Source organism: Bacillus rossius, chromosome 16 (genome assembly GCF_032445375.1).
Source record: "Bacillus rossius redtenbacheri isolate Brsri chromosome 16, Brsri_v3, whole genome shotgun sequence".
Classification (NCBI taxonomy): Eukaryota; Metazoa; Arthropoda; class Insecta; order Phasmatodea; family Bacillidae; genus Bacillus; species Bacillus rossius.
In genome coordinates this window covers 37,791,342-37,816,778 of record NC_086343.1, presented here as the reverse complement: position 1 = coordinate 37,816,778, position 25,437 = coordinate 37,791,342, and the positions used below count along the sequence as shown (strand labels likewise).

At 41.5% G+C, this 25,437-nt stretch overlaps 1 protein-coding gene across 2 annotated transcripts in view; it reads right to left on the bottom strand.

Annotated features, from left to right (window-relative positions):
* LOC134540122 (solute carrier organic anion transporter family member 74D-like) overlaps positions 1–25,437 on the bottom strand; it is an 86,000-nt gene that overhangs the window by 21,033 nt on the left and 39,530 nt on the right. For both annotated transcript variants that reach the window (XM_063382648.1, XM_063382646.1), the window contains exons 5-6: positions 9,859–9,999; positions 7,997–8,212 (exon numbers count right to left, since the gene is read on the bottom strand). In XM_063382648.1, the coding sequence (XP_063238718.1) occupies positions 7,997–8,212; positions 9,859–9,999 (357 nt within the window). The remainder of the gene's footprint in view (positions 1–7,996; positions 8,213–9,858; positions 10,000–25,437) is intronic.

Below are 25,437 nucleotides of genomic sequence, written 5' to 3'. Positions count from 1 at the left end.
CATCTAGTCCCGAAATCTGTTCGTGAAATCTGCATGCCCCTAGTTATCAGGTATGTGTCTTCTTGTTGGCTCATTTGCTAGAGCTTCTGGTTGGTGACTCAAAAGGCATGGATTATATTACCAGGGGCGTCTGGATTTTTGACGTGATAACGTCTAATAAATCGATGAACGCCGGCTGCACGCACGAAAAAGTGTCCCACTACGGATGTCCCACTACGGATGTGCCCTATTTGCTCATTGTACGCATGCGTGGCATCTCTCTTCATGCTCATTGTAGGGCCTACGCATGCGTGGCATCTCTCTTCCACTCGATTGGAACGACCATCGATTTGACTTTTCAATCATATTTTCGTCGTTTGAATTATTAATATTATGTAATTTAAGGATCCTCCACCGATTTTCAGCACTATTGGTAAAGTTATTTAAAAGTAATGTTAAATATCCTAATACGTTTTGAACAAACAATGGTGTTTTACAGTTACACATAATAATTCAAATTACAACCGGGATCTTTTGCACAATGTTTTAAAAAATATTGTAACAAATTATAAATAATTTTGGTGTATTTGGTAAGCGTATTTGTTATAAAATCGAGTTATAAAAACGAAATAATATTATTCCCCTACCGTGAACAAAATTTTTATAAATATATATATAACATCTGAAACTATTTATTATCGAATATGGCCTCGTGTAGTAGTCAGTGGCGCTGTCTTCTAATCGTAAGGTGCTCGGTTCGAATTCCGGCAGGTGCAAAAATTTTTTGTTCTTGTAAAAATAAATACGGGGCACGTAACATTTCAAAAATAATAAATATATTTGAATAATGAATGCAAATAAAAGTAAATTTATTAATTAAATTGTACATTTCATTTCACTCCTTTGTATCCATACAAAATAGTGATAATTCAATAAAAATGATTCAATTTTATTCATAAAAGTATGCAGAGGTAGATTTTATCATACAAAAGATAGAAAAATTTAACAAAAAAAATTCTTCCTCAAATAATATAATATTTTTAATGCCTAAATGGTTTGGTTGCAAAAACCTATTACGGCTCAGTCTCAGGCCGAATATATTTCCTATTCTTCTGGATCAATCATTTCATAAATGTTTTGTTATGACGTTGTCATGTTAAACTATCGTCCGTAAACCGACTTTACAGACAACCATTTATTTACTGTGGAAAATCTCCATCCGGTGCGCAGGACTTATGTTTTGTGTTTCCCCTTCACATCCATGCCGCGGAAAGCAGAGGCAAACCACTGCAGAATCACCCCGCAATACAAAACACAAGTGCACCGCTGGTTGCATCACCATGCTCGGACACAAATGTGAAGGCGTCAACTTCATGCATCTTCTGTGTTGTGTTAAGTGTATTGTGCGGTGGTATGCAGTAGAAATAATTATCACTTAACCTCACTAATCTGGTTTGCAGAAAATTACGATTAGGGTAGAAACAATACAGTGTTTAAACATGAATAAAATATATGTATAACTAATTTACTGTAACAAAATAATTAATGTACCCGTCTGTATACATCTCTAAATATCTCTGTTATCAAATGTTTTTTTGATATCATTTTGGAACATCACAAATGTAGCAACAATGTCGCACTGTTATTGTAGCCTTCATTAGCCAACCACTACCTACTAAGCAGAATAATCCGTGTTCATGGATAGTGCCATAAGTTGGCATATGTATTGCGATAACTACTTAATTAAAATTGAGAGGTTATTTTTGACGTGACAACGTCTAATAAATCGATGAACACCGGCTGCACGCATGAAAACGTGTCCCGTTACGCACATTGTCCCGTTACGATGTGTCCCGTTACGCTCATTGTACGCTTGTACCGCGTGTATCTCTCTTCCACTTTATTGGAACAACCATCAATTTGACTTTTTCAAGGCACATTAAACTTGAAACACTCCCATTCGTTTCCTACTTTTCCTATCATCGCCCTATCGTTAAAAGAATAACACAGATTGGTAGAAGTTAAATAGCAAACATGTATAAGAGTTATAGTTAAAATAATCTATTCGTTAAAGTAATAAACATATTTGAATTAATGAGTGCAATTAAAAGTACATTTATCAATTAAATTGTAGATTTCATTTCACTCCTTCTTTGTATCCATACAAAATAGTGATAATTCAATAGAAATGATTCAATTTTATTCATAAAAGTATGCAATCATTTCATCAATGTTTTGTTATGACGTTGTCACGTTAAACTATCGTCCGTAAACCGACTTTACAGACAACCAATTTTTTAAAAGTAAACTGTACTGTAGGCATTGATTCAACAATAAATGTTATAGAAGCAGTGCGCAGCTGTCATACTGGCGGTGTCAAGGTGGCCACCTGGCTGAGCGCACGAGCTCTTAAAGCGCGGGGGCGCTAAGGGCGATTCTGGCTCGCGCATTACGTGTCACTTCACCTTTACGCGCCAGGCACCGAACTTGCGTGCGGTCTTCGCGTCGGTAACGCGCCTCTATGGGACTCTAAGCAGCGACTCTATCATTTTTATGGTGGAAAGCTGAAGTTAAAGTCTTCTCCCACTTTCCTATGGCATTTGCAATACTGTGTGTACAACTTTTCACACATAAAAAAGTCTGTGAAAACACCCATTTTAGCCTTTTATTTACTGTCCAAAAGGTACACGTTATAGACAAAACCCTGGTTCTAAACTTGTACAGACGAAACCCTAGTTCTAAACTTGTACAGACGAAACCCTGGTTCTAAACTTGTACAGACGAAACCCTGGATCTATACTTGTACAGACGAAACCCTGATTCTAAACTTGTACAGACGAGTGCAATGGCTCTTAAATGCTATTTGTAATCATAAAACTTTAATAAACGCTAAAACCCGGAGGCCTACACGACGCTCGGTGAGCTGGTTTGAAACTAAATTGTTTAATACAACTTGCCAGAAAAAGTGCGATGAATCAATGAAGCCGACCTCCGTAGCGTAGTCGGCTGCACACTGGCTTACGGTGCGAGTTGTTCTGGGTTCGAGTCCCGGGCCAGGCATGGATGTAAATATGTACACGTCTGAATTTTTCATCGCTTTATCAACGTCACGTCAACTGTCACACTTAAATTTCTAACTATAAGAAATAATAAGTGGATAAAGGTGGGATGGATGGCTGGCGGGTGATATTAAAAAAAAAATAGTGGTCAGAACACTCCCCTCCCCACAAGGCGACTAGGGTTCGATTCCCGACGGGGTGTTTTGCAAGTGGGAGACGTGGTTTTTGACAACATACCAACCACGAACCTAAAAAAAAGGTTGTCTGTAAAGTCGGTTTACGGACGATAGTTTAACGTGACAACGTCATAATAAAACATTTATGAAATGATTGCATACTTTTATGAATAAAATTGAATCATTTTTATTGAATTGTCACTATTTTGTATGGACACAAAGAAGGAGTGAAATGAAATCTACAATTTAATTGATAAATTTACTTTTAATTGCACTCATTAATTCAAATATGTTTATTACTTTAACGAAGAGATTATTTTAACTATAACTCTTATACATGTTTGCTATTTAACTTCTACCAATCTGTGTTATTCTTTTAACGATAGGGCGATGATAGGAAAAGTAGGAAACGAATGGGAGTGTTTCAAGTTTAATGTGCCTCGAAAAAGTCGAAACGATGGTTGTTCCAATCGAGTGGAAGAGAGATAGATGCGGCGCAAGCGCATGGTATTAGGAAGAAAGGAGGTAAGGGCATGCGCATCTTCCCTCCCTCCACTCCCAGGCCTCTGACGTCACCTGGCGGCCAGGCCATGTGCCTGGAGGGGCGGGCGCTGCACGTGTTTACCAGGAAGTTGTTTGCCACTCTTGGTACGCCATTGTCTGTGATTGACCTCGTGAATTGTTTAGGAGACAGCAGCGGTTTTAAATATACTTATATATAATATTATTTGTATTAGTTTATTATAAGTTATAATTCAACTCACATATATGCAAGACTTTATTTAGAAACCATGTCATACTGCTCTGTCTTTGGGTGCAACAATAGCAGTAGGCGAAATAAAAGTGTGAAATACTTTCGTTTTCCTACTTGCTCTGAAATTCAGAAGTTATGGATAAACTGCTGTCGAAGGGCAGATGTAATTAATGTCAAAACCGGTAAGTCATATTATAATACACCACTTTTAATATTGTTTACACGAGAATTAAATCGTTTCTATGTTGTCAATAATCTATGTACGTGTTTTGTTCATTTTCAGCACGAGTATGTTCCGCTCATTTTAGCGAAGAGTGCTTCTACAAAAGCTTACGAGAGAAACTGCTAAATTACTCACCGGTGAAAACTCGAAAATTAAAGAAGGACGCAGTGCCTAACTTGAAGCTTCCAAACGTTACCTGCACTGTACAGTTAAATAGAACTGAAAGACAGAATATCAGAACAAGGAAGAACTTAGTAAGGGAAATTCTACTACATGCAAACAGAACAACAGAGTGAGTAGTAATTAAAATCTGTATACTAGCATTAATTTGTCGTAGTAGTAACATTAATTCAACATGCAGAGCGATTTTTAATGATGAAGAACACATTTTATATATCTGTCTAAAACATGTTTATGGGTATTTTTTGCTGGCTTGCGTTCTGTTTTTATTTAACAAATAATATTTCCGAGAATATTAATTTTTATTTTATTTTTTACATGCTTTTATATCATCGTGATAATTTAATTATTTAATTTTTTTTCTGGTATTAATTCTGTGAAACCCACAAATGAATTACTCTGCTAAATTTAACCGCATATAATTACGTATTTATTTATCGTTGCTGTAAATTTTATTCTCGTGAAAATTCCCTTACAAAGTGAATTAACTTTTGAATTAGGCTTATATATGACCTTAAAATTCTGAAGTATAAATGTTTAGAATTGTCCCATATTGTATTGTAGGTCTATATACTGTTGAGATAATGTTAGTCCTATTTCAATTACTGCAAAGTGATTATTAAAGTATAATATAAGTTTTGAAAACTAATACATATAATATAGCATTAATGAATTTCAATAGCTCTTATATGTTTGTAAATAAAATTCAATACAATGAAATTTCATTTGTCAACGCTTGGTTTTTACAGGCTGAGTCCGAACACCGAAGAGCATGAATCACTGCCGCCTGTCTCTACTGCCTGCCAAGACTCGCCTCCTGTTGGTTCCGAGGATGATGTTCGAAAACTTCACGATAGGATTCGAGAACTGGAATCACAGGTAAAAGAAACTTTGATTAAAAATGAAGAATTAGAAAAAGAGAAGACATCTCTGAAGGAAGAAATAGAAGCAATTAAAACACTGCACACTGATTCTAATATTAAAGTGCAGGAAGTGTTAGGGAGATTTTTCACTCCGGGACAGATTCGTTTGATTTTACAGAATAAGAAACGAAGGATTTGTTGGTCTGCAGACGATATTGCTGCTGCCATTTCTTTGAAGAGTGTAAGTGCGAAAGCATATCGATACCTTAGAAACAAGCTTAATTTTCCATTACCTGATTTAAGTACTCTACGGAAGTGGGCTTCGCAGTTAGATTGTAACACGGGCATTTTATACGATGTTGTGGCTTTGATGAAATGCAAGAGCAGGGAACTTGGAGATTTTGATAAAGTCACTGTCATTTCTTTCGATGAGATGAAAATTAGTAATCAGATATGTATGGACAGGAAAGAGCAACAGATTCTAGGTCCTTACAATTACGTACAAGTTGTAATGGCTCGTGGCCTCTTGAGTAACTGGAAACAACCTATTTACTATAATTTTGACGAACCCATGTCTGAAACAACACTGAAGAAAGTGATCGTGTGTTTAGAAGAAAGCGGTTACAAAGTTTGCGCGGCAGTAAGCGACATGGGAGGAGGTAATCTAGCTGTTTGGAAGCAACTCGGCATATCTCCTATCAACACATCATTTAAAAACCCTCATGATAGCACCAGGCTAGTTTATGTTTTTCATGATGCGCCACATTTATTAAAACTAGCACGAAATCATTTCATTGATAAAGGCTACGTCCTTCAGTCAGAAGTTATTGATAAAACATCTATTGAAAAGCTACTGTGCAAATCAACACATGATCTCAAATTAGCACCGAAACTGACCCAAAATCATCTTGATGTCCAAGGGAGTGGAAGGCAGAAAGTCAAAATTGCTGCACAATTATTTTCAAACACGGTTTCGTATTCACTGAAGTATGCATATGCTAATAACCTTATTGAACCTGACGCTAGTGTGATCTCAACATCAAATTTTCTCAAATTATTTAATGACTGGTTTGACATTTTTAATTCTTCTGTTCCACAAACTGCATACGGGAAAGGTTTGGTTCATCAGGATAAGATTTTATGTGAAATGACAAACACAATCGAACTGCTGAGAGTTAAAGGCGGGAAACATAAATTGCCTTTTCAGAAGGGAATTCAGATAAACAATCAATCTTTGAAAGATTTATTCGCCTACTTAAATAAGTCACTGAACGTTCGGTACATCACGACTGTTAAACTTAATCAAGATGTATTAGAATGCTTTTTTTCATATATCAGAGGAATGGGCCATCAAAATACACATCCATCACCAGTAGAGTTTAAATACAGGCTAAGAAACTATGTATTTGGTAAGCATTCTGCTGCAGTTTTTTCTGAGAAACAAAATACCAACGAGAGACCTGAAGAATCGTGCTTGCTTGAGGTCGCATCTCATGTTTGCGAAGGAGAAAAATATGTGGGTGAACGTAACAACTTATTACTTCAAAGAGAATTTGACGTAGCATCAAAGCTGCAAATGGAAACTTTAGCTGCAAGTGACGGTGTAGAGGAATTTCCTTTCGAACACAATGAACATTCTGAATTGACGGAACATTCGATAAGGAACGAAGGGTTAAAATACATTGCAGGCTATGTTGCTCACCGCTTCAGAAATGCACATCCTGAGCTCGGCTCTGTGAAATTGACAACGGTAAATTCTTTTATTGCTACACAATCTGCGGGAGGCTTAGTGAATCCCGAAAATGAATTTCTTGAAAAAATTTCTGTCGCAGAAAAATGTTTCAACGCTTTTCATGGTCCACTATTTTCCACTGATAAAAATATATTTGAACTTTTGACAGGTGTAATTATGAAAGAAATAGGGAATACCTTACCTTTTAAAGTTGTTCACTGCTTCGTAAGGACAAGGACGTATATACGCATCAAGCATTTGAATATAAAAAACAAAAATGAAAAGGACAAGAAGAGGAAAGAAATAATCAAAATGAAAAAAATTATTAACTAATTTTGTTGAAAACGGTACACTACTGTCACATAGGCTGTCAAGGTTTCTACGGAGTTTAACATAAACTTTATGTTTTGTGTAGTAAAATTTTTTGAATGCATTATCTTGTTCCGTGAGTATGCACATGTCGAAAATAATAAATATTTTTGTTAATTTTTTATGTTTCCCAGGTATTGTTGTGTTCAAATAAAAAAAAATTGTGTTTCGTAAATGTATACTTCTTTCATATTTTTTTTTGTTTACTATAAAGTTCTACTTTGGTAAGTAATTTTTGTAACACGTTTGACTTGGCCTACATGTTAATGCAAGTTCTAACTACTTCAGAAACACTCATATATATAATTGCATTAATTAAGTAAAAAATGTATTTGTGATCGTTCGCAACGTTGTCGGCCGGTTCAACATTGTACATACCGCTGTCACCAATGAGGTAAAATAAACCACAGTAGCTGGCTGAATAGGGGCCGAGCGTGTTAGCCGAGCGGAGAGACAAGCCAGGTGGCCGCCAGATGACGTCATGCGCAGTAGCCGTCGAAACTCGTCGGCCGCTTGCCTGCCCCCTGGCGCAAGCGTACAATGAGCGTAACGGGACACAGCGTAACGGAACACTTTTTCGTGCGTGCAGCCGGCGTTCATCGATTTATTAGACGTTGTCACGTATAAAATTACCGAACTGATGGTTCGCTTTGCAACTCACTGTCTTGGTCGAACCGGCCTCGGTGCTTCAGCGCGGTGAGGTCGGCCGCTGAAGCTGAAGGAGTCAGCGGCTGCGCGTCTCCCAGTCGTGTCAGCGCTCGCTCTTCCCTGGGTCCGTGGGCGCCTGCGGAGCGCTGGTCGCGGCGCGGGAGCGCCTTGGGGAAGAACGCCACCAGCAGCGCCATGAGCAGCTTCACGGAGCCCAGCAGCATCCAGCCTGCAAGGGCACCCATCCAGGCAACCAGTCTATTGAAAAGTTACATTTGGGGGTTGCGTTTGTCAGAGGACGCAATTTTATTTTTTTTTAGTTATGAAGACGGGGGGGGGGGGGGGGGGGGGTTAGTGTAAAGTTAAATCCAAGTTTGTGGGGTTGCAACCCTTGTCCCACGGCCGCCATCTTGGAAAAAGAGGATCAAATGATTTTTACGGTTTATCTGCTAAACTATAGGTCTTACAAAAAAAATATTTAACACTTTTTGTTGCAAATAATAGTATCTATAACTTTTGTCCAGTAACGTTTAATCGTAGAACCATAAATAAAAAAGTTATAAGCGAAAATCCATAAAGATTTGTGGGGAAAAAATATATTTGTCGATAAAACTTTTTTCTAATCATTTTACAAACAAATGATATCAGCCTATTTTTATAGATGGTGATTTTTAAGGAACATTTTTTATTATTAACATTTATAAACCGTAAAAACAATTTGAACCTCTTTTTCCAAGATGGTGGCCGTGGGACAAGGGTAACAACCCCACAAACTTGGAGTTAACTCTACACTAACCCCCCTTCATATATAAAATATAAAATTGCGTCCTCTGACAAACGCACGGTAAACTCAAAAAAAATGTAACATTACAATGGAGTAAACACTTTTCAGAAGCATCACAGGAAAGCCAGATGGTCTGGTCTTCCAACATCATACCATCCTTGCATTTGTTGTACTGTAACAAGTATATTTAACAGACATCACTAATTGTAGCATGACGGGTGGAAAAATGTCGTGCAAGTGATAATTATGACGAATTTTTACATCCACTTAGTGGTATTCTGTTGGGAAAATCTGTAACAGCACAACAAATGCAAGGGATGTGTCGTGGTAAATTTTCAGTTTTAGTCCTTAAATAACTGGAAAGACGAGAAAATTCAAAATTCAAAATGGCGCGTGAGACCAAGCTTTAAGGAGGGAAAAAATTGCAAAGCAGTCACGAGGACTGCCGACAGAAGTGAAAACATTTTCGCAATTTTTAAGAAAAAATATTAACACACGACAAATTTGTTTTATCACGTTAGTGAAATAACTCCTAAATTACTATAAAATACGCACTGCATAGTAATTGTAGGTATCAAAAAATAAATTATGATGTTCATAATTTTTTGATTATATTGCTACAAAGACTCCGTTTTCTTCGTTATTCAAAATATATATCTATATGAGAATATTAATATATTGAAGTTATACTTCTAATGCGACTTCCAACAAGGTTGCGTTAAACGTTTAACGCTACCATGGAGAATAAAGCTACCATGGAGAATTATTTACATGCAATTAAAAACTATTTTTTAATGATGCCAAAGATGTATAACTTCTCACGCGCGTACCTAAGTACACGCACCCATTATTTTTTTATACTCACCTTTTACTGCACAGTAATCGTATACTTAAGATTTAAAAGCGCAGTAAGTTATACTAATAGGAACAGATGTAGTGTTATCGTTAACACGTCACGTGACCATGTCGATGACGACTTACATGAATTTACTCCCTTATCCAAACCTTCCCATAGAAGTTTTCACTTCGAAAACCTCAATAATGAGTATCCAGCGAGTGTTTTGGACTTGGCAGAACTTCCGCTCACTCACCCAACCACCACGCGCCGATCCATCTGGGGTCCTCGCGCTGGATGACGGGCGTCAGGGTGGGGTCGACGTACAGCCTCAGGCAGTACGACGAGAACGAGAATCCGAGCGCGGGCCCGAACATGTTTGTCGACATGATCACACCTGAAGGAAGGGAAAAATAATACACTTTTTAGTAAATTCACGTGAACCTTTTCAACAACTGCAACGCGGGAAGTAAGTTATTACAAGAGAACCGTTGTAAACTATATTTTACATGCATAATAGGTAGAGACTGGAAAAATTCGCGCTTTCGATGACCTCTAGGATAGACTCCACCACCCTCTACATACTCAGGCAAATGCCACTTGCTCATTGGCTATTGACTCATGACACTTGTCAACTGGGACGCTTGCGATTCGATACTTTTTTTGTTTGAAGGTTTCCCATTGGCTAAAAGTCCTTCAGATAAACTGTAAGGCAATTACAGATACAATATAAATGTACAGTTGTTTGGATTCTAGCATATCGTGAAATGAATCCGCGAATTTTTCCGGTCACTAATAATAGGTACTCCTAGATACCTAAATTTTGTCTTACGATGCCGGTCTCTTATTTTTTTTTTTTTTTTACTCCTGGTGTTCCGCACCCATATGTTTGTATGTAAGACTCATTGGTTTCACTAATTTCTCACAAAAACAGTCCGTTAATAATTCACATCAGGGGGTTTATTCTAAGTTTCTCGGATAAGAGTTCCCGATCGTGATTCCACGATTATCGGAAGCTTTCTACAATATGGTATTCTAAGCTACTTTCATCAACTCGGAACCTTTCGATTCTCGGAAGCCAACGATCGGTATGTTTCGAGTATACAATTGCTGTCGAAAAGCCTTTGCCGATCGGGAATTGACATGGTCGAAAATAGTACATTTTTGGGCGTGACCTATATTTACGATATTTTACGTAGGAGTCAATTGTGTTTAATATTTTGTAAAAGGAAATTTTTTCCTAGTAGCATTGAATATGTATGTTTTTGGGGTCCTTTTCAAGTAGTTGACCTAACAGTCACGAGAGGGCAGCAGGGCTTGCGGGTGTGCGAGGCAGTAGCGCGCGCTGCGGCGAATAGGACTACTACAACACTTAATCGGAATTAAGTTTCGCGTCCATTACCGTTTCCCAATTGGTAACAGTAATTACTGAAGATATTTGTACATTTATTATGTATAAAATATTGATCCATAATACCGGTACAAATATCTTCAGTAATTACTGTTACCACTCAGGAAACGGTAATGGACGCGAAACTTAATTCCGATAAAGTGTTGCAGTAGTCCTACCGGCCGCTGCACGCTACTGCCTCGCTCTTCCGCAATCCCTGCCATCTAGTTCCTGTTAGGCCAACTACTTGAATACGCCCCAAAGTCACGAAAGTATTTCTTCATATGGAAGCTACTTCTAACCATATACATATCACAATGCCGTTTTATAGAATGATTTGTTATGACGTATATAAGTAAAAGAAATGCATTCCGTTTTTTTTTTAGTTTTTCCTTCTTTCGGATGAGTCCTTACCATGGTTACCGCTTTAAGTTACAATAATTACGTAATGTAAGTAGTGCTCCAGATACATAATAACTAAGTGGGAATGTAAAGACGTTATTTCTATAATAACAATATAATGAAGATTTTATGCAAGTAAATTGAAAAATAACCCAACTTCCAAAATACATAGGTATTCATAATTTATTCGCCTGTTTCAGATATCAAAAATTTCAACAATAACTCAGCGTGTGTATTTTGTTGCAGTCATGAAATTCGATGAAAATTTTCTCCGCAAGAATTCGGGGTGCTCCTCCATAAAATAAACCAACATTTTAATTTGCCTCTCACTCACACGAGATCGCCGAGCAGCCATTATTTCAATAATACAATGACCGACCACGTGCAAACAACTCTAAACATTTCACACCAAATATCCCGTAAAAATAATTTAAGAAATAAACATGTTTTCGCATGCTCGAGCACTTTTAAAATTACTTAAGATTTTTATAAATACTTTTATCAACATTGAAACATCTGGAAAGTAGGTATATTGTCTTATAAACTCTGTGTTTTTATTTATAAATTTGTTATAAATATGAATTATTTTTTTTTGTTATGTTGCAGTTTTCAAATCTCATCTTCGCTGCCAGAAAAATTGTAGAGGGGAAAATCGTAACCCGAACTTTGCCGAGATAGTTAGGCCTCGTAACGATACCGCGTTTAGACTTGATGTAAGTTTTTGGACATACGCCATTGCTAAGAACTTTTTCTGTTGAAGAAAAACTAATAAATAAAATAAATAAAAATACACAAGAGAGACAAAAAACACACAAAATTAAGCAAACAATTGCTGTTGTCAACAAGAATATAAACACCACAAAATATTCCGAAACAGAAATATGGTCAACAAACAAAGAAAAAAGTAGGTACTAAGTGAACAAAAAAAACACACAAATGATGACAACACAAAAATATTGAAACCAAAATCATTCAGCACAACAGTTGAAACGAGACAAAAACACAACAAAACGAAAAGACAAAAAAATACAATAGTTTTACCAAAACAGAAACAAGCGACGTTTCGGGAACTGCTATCTGCTCCCGTCCTCAGGCAAAGACGCACATGGTACGGAAAACACAGGTGCGACTGAGAAGGGGCTCCGCCGTTTCCTCATATGCTCGGCCGGGAGCGTGTGACAGCGATACCGGGAACTATTACGTTCCCATAACTCGCTATGTGGTCGCCAATATAAATAGTGCAACCCCGTTACTTTGATCGAATCATTGGAAACGTCGGCGGGGCGCGATGTGTGTGATTTTAAGATTAAAGGTGGCTCACGGTCCAGAAGAAGTAAAATAGCTGTCGCATGTTGCTTGGCTCTATTTTTAATAGTGTAGGTGTCTGGCGGGGGGAGGTCACCCTTTCCCCTCAGTTAGTTGGCTAACTGATGCATGAGAGTGTCGTGATGTCTGTATTTAGAGGCGTGTGGAGTGTGCGCAAAAATGGCCTAATTAATTTCGTTGTGTGAGTGTAGTGTATAGCTCCAAGGCCGCACATACCCGGCTGACCAAGCAGGCATATCATCGTGTAAGTTTACCGATGTGTAGGAGAAATTACATAGATTAGTAAACACCTGGCCGCCTTAAGGACCGAACTATTGCGTTCCAGTATAGTTCGGTCAAAGTTAGGCTAAACCAGTATTGCTGTAGTTAGCCCCCAGGCTGTTGTCGTCTAAACCTGAAAAATAGAGAGTGAAATAAGTAAATGAATGTCATGCTATTCTATTATTGTTCGAGCAGAGAGATGCCCTCGTCCAGTTTTTTTTTTTTTTTTTTTTTTGTCGCAATTCAAAAACCCATGCCTTCCGAAACGCGGCCGGCACTGGAGGTGAAGCCTGCCAGGCGGGTCTCGCCCTTCAGGCATACGGAGTCAGCCCTAACACACAGGCAGTGGACCGCTGCATGGGTCAAAACCTACACCTGCATGCTTCGGACCATTTCGAATTAGCAAGAAAATGAAAGTTACATTAATGAATTATTTAATAATGGCTGGGGAAAACAACTAGCAAGGACTAGTGGAGGAGGTGGGGGAAGGAAAGATTTGGTAATTAAAGGAATTTGGGCCTGCGGTCGAGTTGTCGCTGGTTTATAATTAGAGCCCCGCTGGGTCAAAGGTAGTGTTGACGCAATAAAATAGAGCCCCGCTGGGCCAAAAGTAGTGTTGACGCAATATTTACGAGTCCTGGGCATGTCAATCATTGGCTAGTCCAATGTTGATTATTTGCACCGCAGGACGTAGACAGGCACATCGGGGCCAGAGAGAAACGTCTGCTATGTTTGCTAAGTTGCCCTGCGTACATGGGATGTGTGGATTCTAGTATAACCTGGCTTAGGCAAGTCGCGGTTTTTTAAACTGTCGCTGTGCAGCTGGGTCGTAGTCCGGAAGTGAATTCATATAAGTATTGGCATGTTCAGGGAGCTGGCCATAAAAAGACCTGTTTTGCCGTTTTATATATTCCTCTACATATTCTACTTTGAGTAGCTGGTGTACTTCTAGTGTGCTGGTGTACCAGCCGCAATCTGCAATGGCTCTAAGAAATTTATTTTGAGTGACCTGTACTTTATCGATATGGCATTTTGCTGCATAGCCCCAGATTTCGCAAGCATATAATAATTGAGGGCGAACTATTTGTTAATACAGCTGTAATTTTTTCTTTCTAGGAAATTGGGGGGCCTTAAACATTGAGTATAGGCTGCGCAAAGTGCCTCGCGCAAACTGTGTCACCTTAGTGGTGTGAACTTTCCAGGTGAGCCTGGTATCTAGAGTTAAACCTAAATATCTAGCCGATTTAACAAATGGTATGGCTTGATTAAAAATTTTTAATTCGCGGTCGGGGGCGGTGTATTTTTTAGTTAAAATTAAAGTTGTGGACTTGGCTCCATTTATTTTAATGCGCCAGCGAGTGTACCATTGTTCGAGTGAGGTAAGCTGCCTCTGAACTTTGGTTAAAGCAAACTTCAAATTCGGGGATTGATATATTATTGCAGTGTCGTCTGCATATAATTGCACGTGGGCATGTTCCCGCGGGATGTCGGCTGTGTAAACATTATAGAAAAAGGGTGAGAGTGGGGACCCCTGCGGCACACCTGCTGTCAGCTCCCGAGTGGATGATTTCGCCCCCTCTATTGATACAAAAAATTTTCGACGCCATAAATAGTGGGCCACCAGATGAATATACGTGTCTGGAAAGTTAAATGTAATTAATTTTTGAATTAAGCCAGGTATCCAAACTTTGTCGAAAGCTTTTTCCGCGCCTAGCATCGTTGCGACAGTAAATTTCGCTCGTGAATTAAAACCGTCAGTGGCCTCTTCAATGAGCTTAATTAGGGGGTGAGAGGTAGAGTGGCCCCTTCTAAAACCAAATTGGTTATCTGGAATGACTTCGTGTTCGTCCGAATGGTGTTAAAGTCGTGTGAGTAAAATTTTTTCGAAAATTTTACTCATGCTATTTAGGAGGCTAATAGGTCGCCTGTTTTGTGGTAGTGACGCATTTTTTCCCGGTTTCGGAATGGTGATAACTTTAGCTAGTTTCCATGACGCTGGGTAGGATTTAAGAATAAAAATAGCATTTATTATTTTAAGAAAGTATTGTATAGCCTGAAATGATAATTTCTTTAAAGTATCAAAACTTATTCCGTCAGGTCCGCCTGCTTTATTTTTTGGTCGCGAGTGAATAGCTTCTAAGAGCTCTTTAATTGTTACGAGTTCCGGCTCGGCTTGTGGAACGATTTATAAATAGTTATTAACAGCTACTGTCGTGGTCCTAGTAAACTGAGGCTCGTTTATGTCCTCGTTTGGTGAAAATTGTTTTTCAAAAATGTCTGCTATTGCATTTGCTTTATCTATCGCGTCATATTTAAAGCCCGCGTTTGTAACAATGGCCGGTGTGGAGATAAATTTATTTTTCCCTCGTAAATTGCGTGTGAGCCGCCACATTTGCCGAGGTTGAGTTGCGCACTCTGTTATTAAGTTTCCGTATTTTTCTATTTTTAAATCTTTAAGTTTTCGCGAGACTTGAGCTTTAAGGCGATTATATTCAGTCCTAGCTTGCGGTGTTCTCGTTCGTTGATAAGTGTTGCGCGCCTGCCGTTTTAAAACGATTAGCATGTCTATATCTGGGTAATTTATTCGACTAAATTCTCTTTTATTCACGATTTTCGTGTGTTTTTTGCGCACGTCTGTAATTGTGTCGGTGAAAAGTTTTACGTGAGTTTCGAGCTCATCTGCTGTGTCTATCGCTGGAGTTTCTGTAAAAGTTAATTCCAGGTCTTCGCGAAATTTGTCCCAGTCGGGAATACCAAAAGTGCGGCTAAATATCGCTGCGCAAAATTGAGCATTAAAAGTTAATTGAATTAGTACCGGAAAATGGTCTGAGTCAAGCTCATATAAATTTTTCTGAAATAACCTGCGCACCTGGTATGTTTGTAAGAGCTATATCTAATATGTCAGGCATGCCGCCATTCGTTGGATAGCAAGTTGGCGAGCCTGGAGCAAACATTTCGTAATTATATGCTACCGAATGATCTAATAATTTTCTGCCTGCTGGGTTAGTATTTTTGCATCCCCAGTCTTCGTTTTTGCTGTTTAAATCGCCTGCGATGAAAAAGTGTTGCTGTGGATTAATTAATTTATTTAAATCCCTAGAAAGTAGTGGCTTATCTGGGGGTTTATATACTGCCGACATGCAGACATGCGCATTTTTATTACGAATATTTATGCTGGTGGCCTCTAGGTGCTCTAAGCCAGTTATTTCTATCGGATGGTGATGAATCCCGTGTTTAATTAATATGGCTGTGCCGCCCCCACGAGTGGCGCGGTCAGTGCGGTAAGTGGTGTAACCACAAATATTAAATCGATGATGCGGTGATAGGTGAGTCTCGGTAATGAATGCCACATCAATCCCATATATTACAAGGCACTGTTCCAACTCGTACGACCGAAGGCGGAGACCACATGCATTAAAGATTAGGAGTTGTAGTGTTTTCCCCATGTTTACTGCCATTTACTGGAGCACTGTCGCGAGTGCTTCCAATAGAATGGTTTGGCGGTATTTAATGCTCTCGGTGGATCGGATGCGTGCGTAATACGGTTCGAGTGCCTTCACTAAATTCCAATAATCGCACATGCGCAAGATCTCTGCGAGTTCCGCGAGGCTAGTGATATTATTATTTGGCTGTGCTTCTGGCGCGGTTTCTGTTCTATGCTGCTGGCTCTTCTCGACGCGAGCCTGCACGATTTCCGTTGCCGTGCGCCGCGGTGCGCTTACGCCTGACGTAGCTGCCGCGTATGACGTGGAAGCTACTGCCTGTGTTTGATTTATGCCCGGTTGGCTGGCCTGCTCGCTGGGCCGTGCGTTTCGCGGACTGCGCTCTGTTGTTGTTGTTGTTGCCCGGTGCAGGTGTTCCCTGGTGGGCGCGGGGTGAGGGGGGAAACTTTCCCGCGTCGGTGCGGCCGGCTGTGCTCGCGAGGCTGTGCGCGCAGCTTTCTGTGCTGCCTGTTCCGCGGCGGCCTGTCTCCGCGACTCTACGATCTTCAAAAACGCGGGGCACTGTCGCCAGGCCGCGGTGTGGCCTGTCTCTTTACAGTTCGAGCACACCTTTGGTGCCTCCTCTGGGACTGGGCATTCGCTGCGGGGATGCGAACCCGCGCACCTGATGCATTTAGGTACTTCTGAACAGTTTCCGGTGGTGTGTCCGAAGGAACTACACCTCTTACAGAGCGGGACGTCTTCCGCGCGAGTCGTGTACCGCTCAATCTTTATACCACTTGTGTAGTATAGTTGTTTGACGGCGTAGATGTCGTGCGCGCTAGGTGCCACGCACACCACGAATGACGGTGTTGGCTCGAAAAACTCTTGCCCTGAGTTGCGGTCTGTTAGCCGACGACTGAGCTGTTTGATGAAATTTACTTTAAACCCGAGCGCGGTGAGCTCCTCAGAAATCGCATCAACCGGCGTGAATTTACTCAAATTCTTTATCACTACTTTTTCCCCTCGCTCGCTGGGCTGGGAGAAAGAGTGGAAAGGCACATCGTTTGCCTTAAACCAAGCGGTCGCTTTGTCTTGGTCCAATTTGCCATCAAAAGTTATGCGCACTTCTTGACGCTTCGTCAGCGTCATTCGGTTTTTGATGCCGAGTCGCGCGAAGGCAGGGCCCAAGCTGCCGATTGCCTGACTGTTGCGGATTACGAATGGTACGCGTTTGTAGCGCGGAGCCTCGTCAGTCGGTGTCCGTTGTTGCGGTGTCGGTACCGCTTGTGACGCATCGCTATTACGCCTGCGTTGTCTACGCTCAACAGTGGTGAAGCCACTGTTGTCGTCATCGATTGTTGTTGTGGGCTGGAGCCCTGACGGTTTTTTGATTTGACTCGCTTGTTCGGTGTCTGATTCGCTACTCTCGTGCAGCCGCTTTGTCGCCGTGCCTACCTCCATCTCCTCGTCGCTACTACTCATCGCAAGTAGGTGCCCCGCCTTGAAAAAAGCAGGGCACACAACAGGCGTATCGTCCGACCTAACTAGCGTGATATTCCTATCTGTTCGCCGCGACCTAGCTACCTATCGAACCTAGCACCTTACGCACTGGCCACTGACCTGAGCTTCCTTTTTAGGAACGCCAGGCTAGGCAAAGAGAGAGGCTGACCCTTCTCCGACCAGCACGCGGTAAAGAATGAGAAGGGGCTGCCGCCGTTTCCTCATATGCTCGGCCGGGAGCGTGTGACAGCGATACCGGGAACTATTACGTTCCCATAACTCGCTATGTGGTCGCCAATATAAATAGTGCAACCCCGTCACTTTGATCGAATCATTGGAAACGTCGGCGGGGCGCGATGTGTGTGATTTTAAGATTAAAGGTGGCTCACGGTCCAGAAGAAGTAAAATAGCTGTCGCATGTTGCTTGGCTCTATTTTTAATAGTGTAGGTGTCAGGCGGGGGGAGGTCACCCTTTCCCCTCAGTTAGTTGGCTAACTGATGCATGAGAGTGTCGTGATGTCTGTATTTAGAGGCGTGTGGAGTGTGCGCAAAAATGGCCTAATTAATTTCGTTGTGTGAGTGTAGTGTATAGCTCCAAGGCCGCACATACCCGGCTGACCAAGCAGGCATATCATCGTGTAAGTTTACCGATGTGTAGGAGAAATTACATAGATTAGTAAACACCTGGCCGCCTTAAGGACCGAACTATTGCGTTCCAGTATAGTTCGGTCAAAGTTAGGCTAAACCAGTATTGCTGTAGTTAGCCCCCAGGCTGTTGTCGTCTAAACCTGAAAAATAGAGAGTGAAATTAGTAAATGAATGTCATCCTATTCTATTATTGTTCGAGCAGAGAGATGCCCTCGTCCGTTTTTTTTTTTTTTTTTTTTTTTTGGTCGCAATTCAAAAACCCATGCCTTCCGAAACGCGGCCGGCACTGGAGGTGAAGCCTGCCAGGCGGGTCTCGCCCTTCAGGCATACGGAGTCAGCCCTAACACACAGGCAGTGGACCGCTGCATGGGTCAAAACCTACACCTGCATGCATCGGACCATTTCGAATTAGCAAGAAAATGAAAGTTACATTAATGAATTATTTAATAATGGCTGGGGAAAACAACTAGCAAGGACTAGTGGAGGAGGTGGGGGAAGGAAAGATTTGGTAATTAAAGGAATTTGGGCCTGCGGTCGAGTTGTCGCTGGTTTATAATTAGAGCCCCGCTGGGTCAAAGGTAGTGTTGACGCAATAAAATAGAGCACCGCTGGGCCAAAAGTAGTGTTGACGCAATATTTACGAGTCCTGGGCATGTCAATCATTGGCTAGTCCAATGTTGATTATTTGCACCGCAGGACGTAGACAGGCACATCGGGGCCAGAGAGAAACGTCTGCTATGTTTGCTAAGTTGCCCTGCGTACATGGGATGTGTGGATTATAGTATAACCTGGCTTAGGCAAGTCGCGGTTTTTTAAACTGTCGCTGTGCAGCTGGGTCGTAGTCCGGAAGTGAATTCATATAAGAATTGGCATGTTCAGGGAGCTGGCCATAAAAAGACCTGTTTTGCCGTTATATATATTCCTCTACATATTCTACTTTGAGTAGCTGGTGTACTTCTAGTGTGCTGGTGTACCAGCCGCAATCTGCAATGGCTCTAAGAAATTTATTTTGAGTGACCTGTACTTTATCGATATGGCATTTTGCTGCATAGCCCCAGATTTCGCAAGCATATAATAATTGAGGGCGAACTATTTGTAAATACAGCTGTAATTTTTTCTTTCTAGGAAATTGGGGGGCCTTAAACATTGAGTATAGGCTGCGCAAAGTGCCTCGCGCAAACTGTGTCACCTTAGTGGTGTGAACTTTCCAGGTGAGCCTGGTATCTAGAGTTAAACCTAAATATCTAGCCGATTTAACAAATGGTATAGCTTGATTAAAAATTTTTAATTCGCGGTCGGGGGCGGTGTATTTTTTAGTTAAAATTAAAGTTGTGGACTTGGCTCCATTTATTTTAATGCGCCAGCGAGTGTACCATTGTTCGAGTGAGGTAAGCTGCCTCTGAACTTTGGTTAAAGCAAACTTCAAATTCGGGGATTGATATATTATTGCAGTGTCGTCTGCATATAATTGCATGTGGGCATGTTCCCGCGGGATGTCGGCTGTGTAAACATTATAGAAAAAGGGTGAGAGTGGGGACCCCTGCGGCACACCTGCTGTCAGCTCCCGAGTGGATGATTTCGCCCCCTCTATTGATACAAAAACTTTTCGACGCCATAAATAGTGGGCCACCAGATGAATATACGTGTCTGGAAAGTTAAATGTAATTAATTTTTGAATTAAGCCAGGTATCCAAACTTTGTCGAAAGCTTTTTCCGCGTCTAGCTTCGTTGCGACAGTAAATTTCGCTCGTGAGTTAAAACCGTCAGTGGCCTCTTCAATGAGCTTAATTAGGGGGTGAGAGGTAGAGTGGCCCCTTCTAAAACCAAATTGGTTATCTGGAATGACTTCGTGTTCGTCCGAATGGTGTTGAAGTCGTTTGAGTAAAATTTTTTCGAAAATTTTACTCATGCTATTTAGGAGGCTAATAGGTCGCCTGTTTTGTGGTAGTGACGCATTTTTTCCCGGTTTCGGAATGGTGATAACTTTAGCTAGTTTCCATGACGCTGGGTAGGATTTAAGAATAAAAATAGCATTTATTATTTTAAGAAAGTATTGTATAGCCTGAAATGATAATTTCTTTAAAGTATCAAAATTTATTCCGTCAGGTCCGCCTGCTTTATTTTTTGGTCGCGAGTGAATAGCTTCTAAGAGCTCTTTAATTGTTACGAGTTCCGGCTCGGCTTGTGGAACGATTTGTAAATAGTTATTAACAGCTACTGTCGTGGTCCTAGTAAACTGAGGCTCGTTTATGTCCTCGTTTGGTGAAAATTGTTTTTCAAAAATGTCTGCTATTGCATTTGCTTTATCTATCGCGTCATATTTAATGCCCGCGTTTGTAACAATGGCCGGTGTGGAGATAAATTTATTTTTCCCTCGTAAATTGCGTGTGAGCCGCCACATTTGCCGAGGTTGAGTTGCGCACTCTGTTATTAAGTTTCCGTATTTTTCTATTTTTAAATCTTTAAGTTTTCGCGAGACTTGAGCTTTAAGGCGATTGTATTCAGTCCTAGCTTGCGGTGTTCTCGTTCGTTGATAAGTGTTGCGCGCCTGCCGTTTTAAAACGATTAGCATGTCTACATCTGGGTAATTTAGTCGCGTAAATTCTCTTTTATTCACGATTTTCGTGTGTTTTTTGCGCACGTCTGTAATTGTGTCGGTGAAAAGTTTTACGTGAGTTTCGAGCTCATCTGCTGTGTCTATCGCTGGAGTTTCTGTAAAAGTTAATTCCAGGTCTTCGCGAAATTTGTCCCAGTCGGGAATACCAAAAGTGCGGCTAAATATCGCTGCGCAAAATTGAGCATTAAAAGTTAATTGAATAAGTACCGGAAAATGGTCTGAGTCAAGCTCATCTAATTTTTCTGAAATAACCTGCGCACCTGGTATGTTTGTAAGAGCTATATCTAATATGTCAGGCATGCCACCATTCGTTGGATAGCAAGTTGGCGAGCCTGGAGCAAAAATTTCGTAATTATTTGCTACCGAATGATCTAATAATTTTCTGCCTGCTGGGTTAGTATTTTTGCATCCCCAGTCTTCGTTTTTGCTGTTTAAATCGCCTGCGATGAAAAAGTGTTGCTGTGGATTAATTAATTTATTTAAATCCCTAGAAAGTAGTGGCTTATCTGGGGGTTTATATACTGCCGACATGCAGACATGCGCATTTTTATTACGAATATTTATGCTGGTGGCCTCTAGGTGCTCTAAGCCAGTTATTTCTATCGGATGGTGATGAATCCCGTGTTTAATTAATATGGCTGTGCCGCCCCCACGAGTGGCGCGGTCAGTGCGGTAAGTGGTGTAACCACAAATATTAAATCGATGATGCGGTGATAGGTGAGTCTCGGTAATGAATGCCACATCAATCCCATATATTACAAGGCACTGTTCCAACTCGTACGACCGAAGGCGGAGACCACATGCATTAAAGTTTAGGAGTTGTAGTGTTTTCCCCATGTTTACTGCCATTTACTGGAGCACTGTCGCGAGTGCTTCCAATAGAATGGTTTGACGGTATTTAATGCTCTCGGTGGAGCGGATGCGTGCGTAATACGGTTCGAGTGCCTTCACTAAATTCCAATAATCGCACATGCGCAAGATCTCTGCGAGTTCCGCGAGGCTAGTGATATTATTATTTGGCTGTGCTTCTGGCGCGGTTTCTGTTCTATGCTGCTGGCTCTTCTCGACGCGAGCCTGCACGATTTCCGTTGCCGTGCGCCGCGGTGCGCTTACGCCTGACGTAGCTGCCGTGTATGACGTGGAAGCTACTGCCTGTGTTTGATTTATGCCCGGTTGGCTGGCCTGCTCGCTGGGCCGTGCGTTTCGCGGACTGCGCTCTGTTGTTGTTGTTGTTGCCCGGTGCAGGTGTTCCCTGGTGGGCGCGGGGGGAGGGGGGAAACTTTCCCGCGTCGGTGCGGCCGGCTGTGCTCGCGAGGCTGTGCGCGCAGCTTTCTGTGCTGCCTGTTCCGCGGCGGCCTGTCTCCGCGACTCTACGATCTTCAAAAACGCGGGGCACTGTCGCCAGGCCGCGGTGTGGCCTGTCTCTTTACAGTTCGAGCACACCTTTGGTGCCTCCTCTGGGACTGGGCATTCGCTGCGGGGATGCGAACCCGCGCACCTGATGCATTTAGGTACTTCTGAACAGTTTCCGGTGGTGTGTCCGAAGGAACTACACCTCTTACAGAGCGGGACGTCTTCCGCGCGAGTCGTGTACCGCTCAATCTTTATACCACTTGTGTAGTATAGTTGTTTGACGGCGTAGATGTCGTGCGCGCTAGGTGCCACGCACACCACGAATGACGGTGTTGGCTCGAAAAACTCTTGCCCTGAGTTGCGGTCTGTTAGCCGCCGACTGAGCTGTTTGATGAAATTTACTTTAAACCCGAGCGCGGTGAGCTCCTCAGAAATCGCATCAACCGGCGTGAATTTACTCAAATTCTTTATCACTACTTTTTCCCCTCGCTCGCTGGGCTGGGAGAAAGTGTGGAAAGGCACATCGTTTGCCTTAAACCAAGCGGTCGCTTTGTCTTGGTCCAATTTGCCATCAAAAGTTATGCGCACTTCTTGACGCTTCGTCAGCGTCATTCGGTTTTTGATGCCGAGTCGCGCGAAGGCAGGGCCCAAGCTGCCGATTGCCTGACTGTTGCGGATTACGAATGGTACGCGTTTGTAGCGCGGGGCCTCGTCAGTCGGTGTCCGTTGTTGCGGTGTCGGTACCGCTTGTGACGCATCGCTATTACGCCTGCGTTGTCTACGCTCAACAGTGATGAAGCCACTGTTGTCGTCCTCGGTTGTGGTGGGCTGGAGCCCTGACGGTTTTTTAGACTGAACAGAGTGTTCAGTCTCTGAGTCGCTGCCCTCATGCGTGCGCTTCGTCGCGGTGCCGACCTCCATCTCCTCGTCGCTACTACTCATCGCAAGTAGGTGCCCCGCCTTGAAAAAAGCAGGGCACACAACAGGCGTATCGTCCGACCTAACTAGCGTGGTATTCCTATCTGTTCGCCGCGTCCTAGCTACCTATCGAACCTAGCACCTTACGCACTGGCCACTGACCTGAGCTTCCTTTTTAGAACGCCAGGCTAGGCAAAGAGAGAGGCTGACCCTTCTCCGACCAGCACGCGGTAAAGAATGAGAAGGGGCTGGAAAATAAGGGTATTTATCAGAGAAAGGGCTACATCTTGCTCAGCCAATGACAGGCGAGCTGTCTCCCCATTGGCTGTGCACCATGTAGTTAAAGCGGATTGGTTATGGTGGGTTGAGTATTGGCTATTGTTTTGTGCTGCAGGGATGTTTCTCTCTTTATCAAAGGGATCCACATATTTTTTAATTCAATGCTCTGTTGGCTGAAAATATTTTTATTGCTAATAATGAAGGCTGATTCTTTGATTTTCCTTTTTATTTTATCAGATTCCTGTATGAGTGGTGTGGAGTCTTCCCATAGAATTTTGTGGCTATTTTCCCATGTATGTTCAGCAAGTCTAGAATTTAGGGTTTCACCCTTCTTGCAGTTGTTTTTGTGTTCTTTGATTCGGGTGGATAGAGCTCTGCCAGTTTCACCTATGTACATGTGGCCACATTCACAGGGGATCTGATACACACAGTTGTAAATTTGTAATTTTTCTGTGGCTGGTTTCACCTTGGTAACAATACTTTTTTTTTTTGGAAGCTGATCCAACCCTAAAGGACAGAACTATAATACCAATCCCATCCATCATGGAAATGATTACCCTCTGTGTCACCACAACATATTTCCAGTTCAAGGATATTTTCTACAAACAGACCGATGGCATGGCAATGGGCTCTTCTCTTTCACCATTTATGGCCAATATATTTATGGAAAACTTTGAGCAGGAAGCACTTAGCAAAAGTAATAGCCCTCCTAAAATCTGGCTCCGTTATGTGGATGACACCTTCACTGTCTGGCAACATGGATCTGAAACTTTGGAGGAATTTGTGAACCACCTCTACTCTCTGAGGCCATCAATAAAATTCACATATGAAAAAGAAACCAAAGGTAGCATTCCTTTCCTGGATGTACTAGTCAGCAGAAAAAACAACAGCCTGGAAAATAAAGTATACAGGAAACCTACGCACACAGGCCAATACCTTAATTTTGCATCCAACCATCCCAAAACAACAAAAACTGGCATAATTCACACACTAACCAACCGTGCTGAGATTATTTGTTCTAATGAGAAATCTATTGCGGTTGAACACAATCGTATAAAAAAGAACTCATAGCCAATGGTTACCCTGTCAACACCATCAAACAGCATATGAAATCTAACAAAACACTCAAATCCACAGAAACTGAGAAACCTGCAGGAACCCTAGTTATTCCGTATGCTCAAGGGCTTTCAGAAAAAATAAGACGCCTGGGAAACAAATATGGACTTCAAACAGCATTCCGTTCTAAATCTACTATTAAAAGTATTGTTACCAAGGTGAAACCAGCCACAGAAAAATTACAAACTTACAACTGTGTGTATCAGATCCCCTGTGAATGTGGCCACATGTACATAGGTGAAACTGGCAGAGCTCTATCCACCCGAATCAAAGAACACAAAAACAACTGCAAGAAGGGTGAAACCCTAAAATCTAGACTTGCTGAACATACATGGGAAAATAGCCACAAAATTCTCTGGGAAGACTCCACACCACTCATACAGGAATCTGATAAAATAAAAAGGAAAATCAAAAAATCAGCCTTCATTATTAGCAATAAAAATATTTTCAGCCAACAGAGCATTGAATTAAAAAATATGTGGATCCCTTTGATAAAGAGAGAGACATCCCTGCAGCACAAAACAATAGCCAATACTCAACCCACCATAACCAATCCGCTTTAACTACATGGTGCACAGCCAATGGGGAGACAGCTCGCCT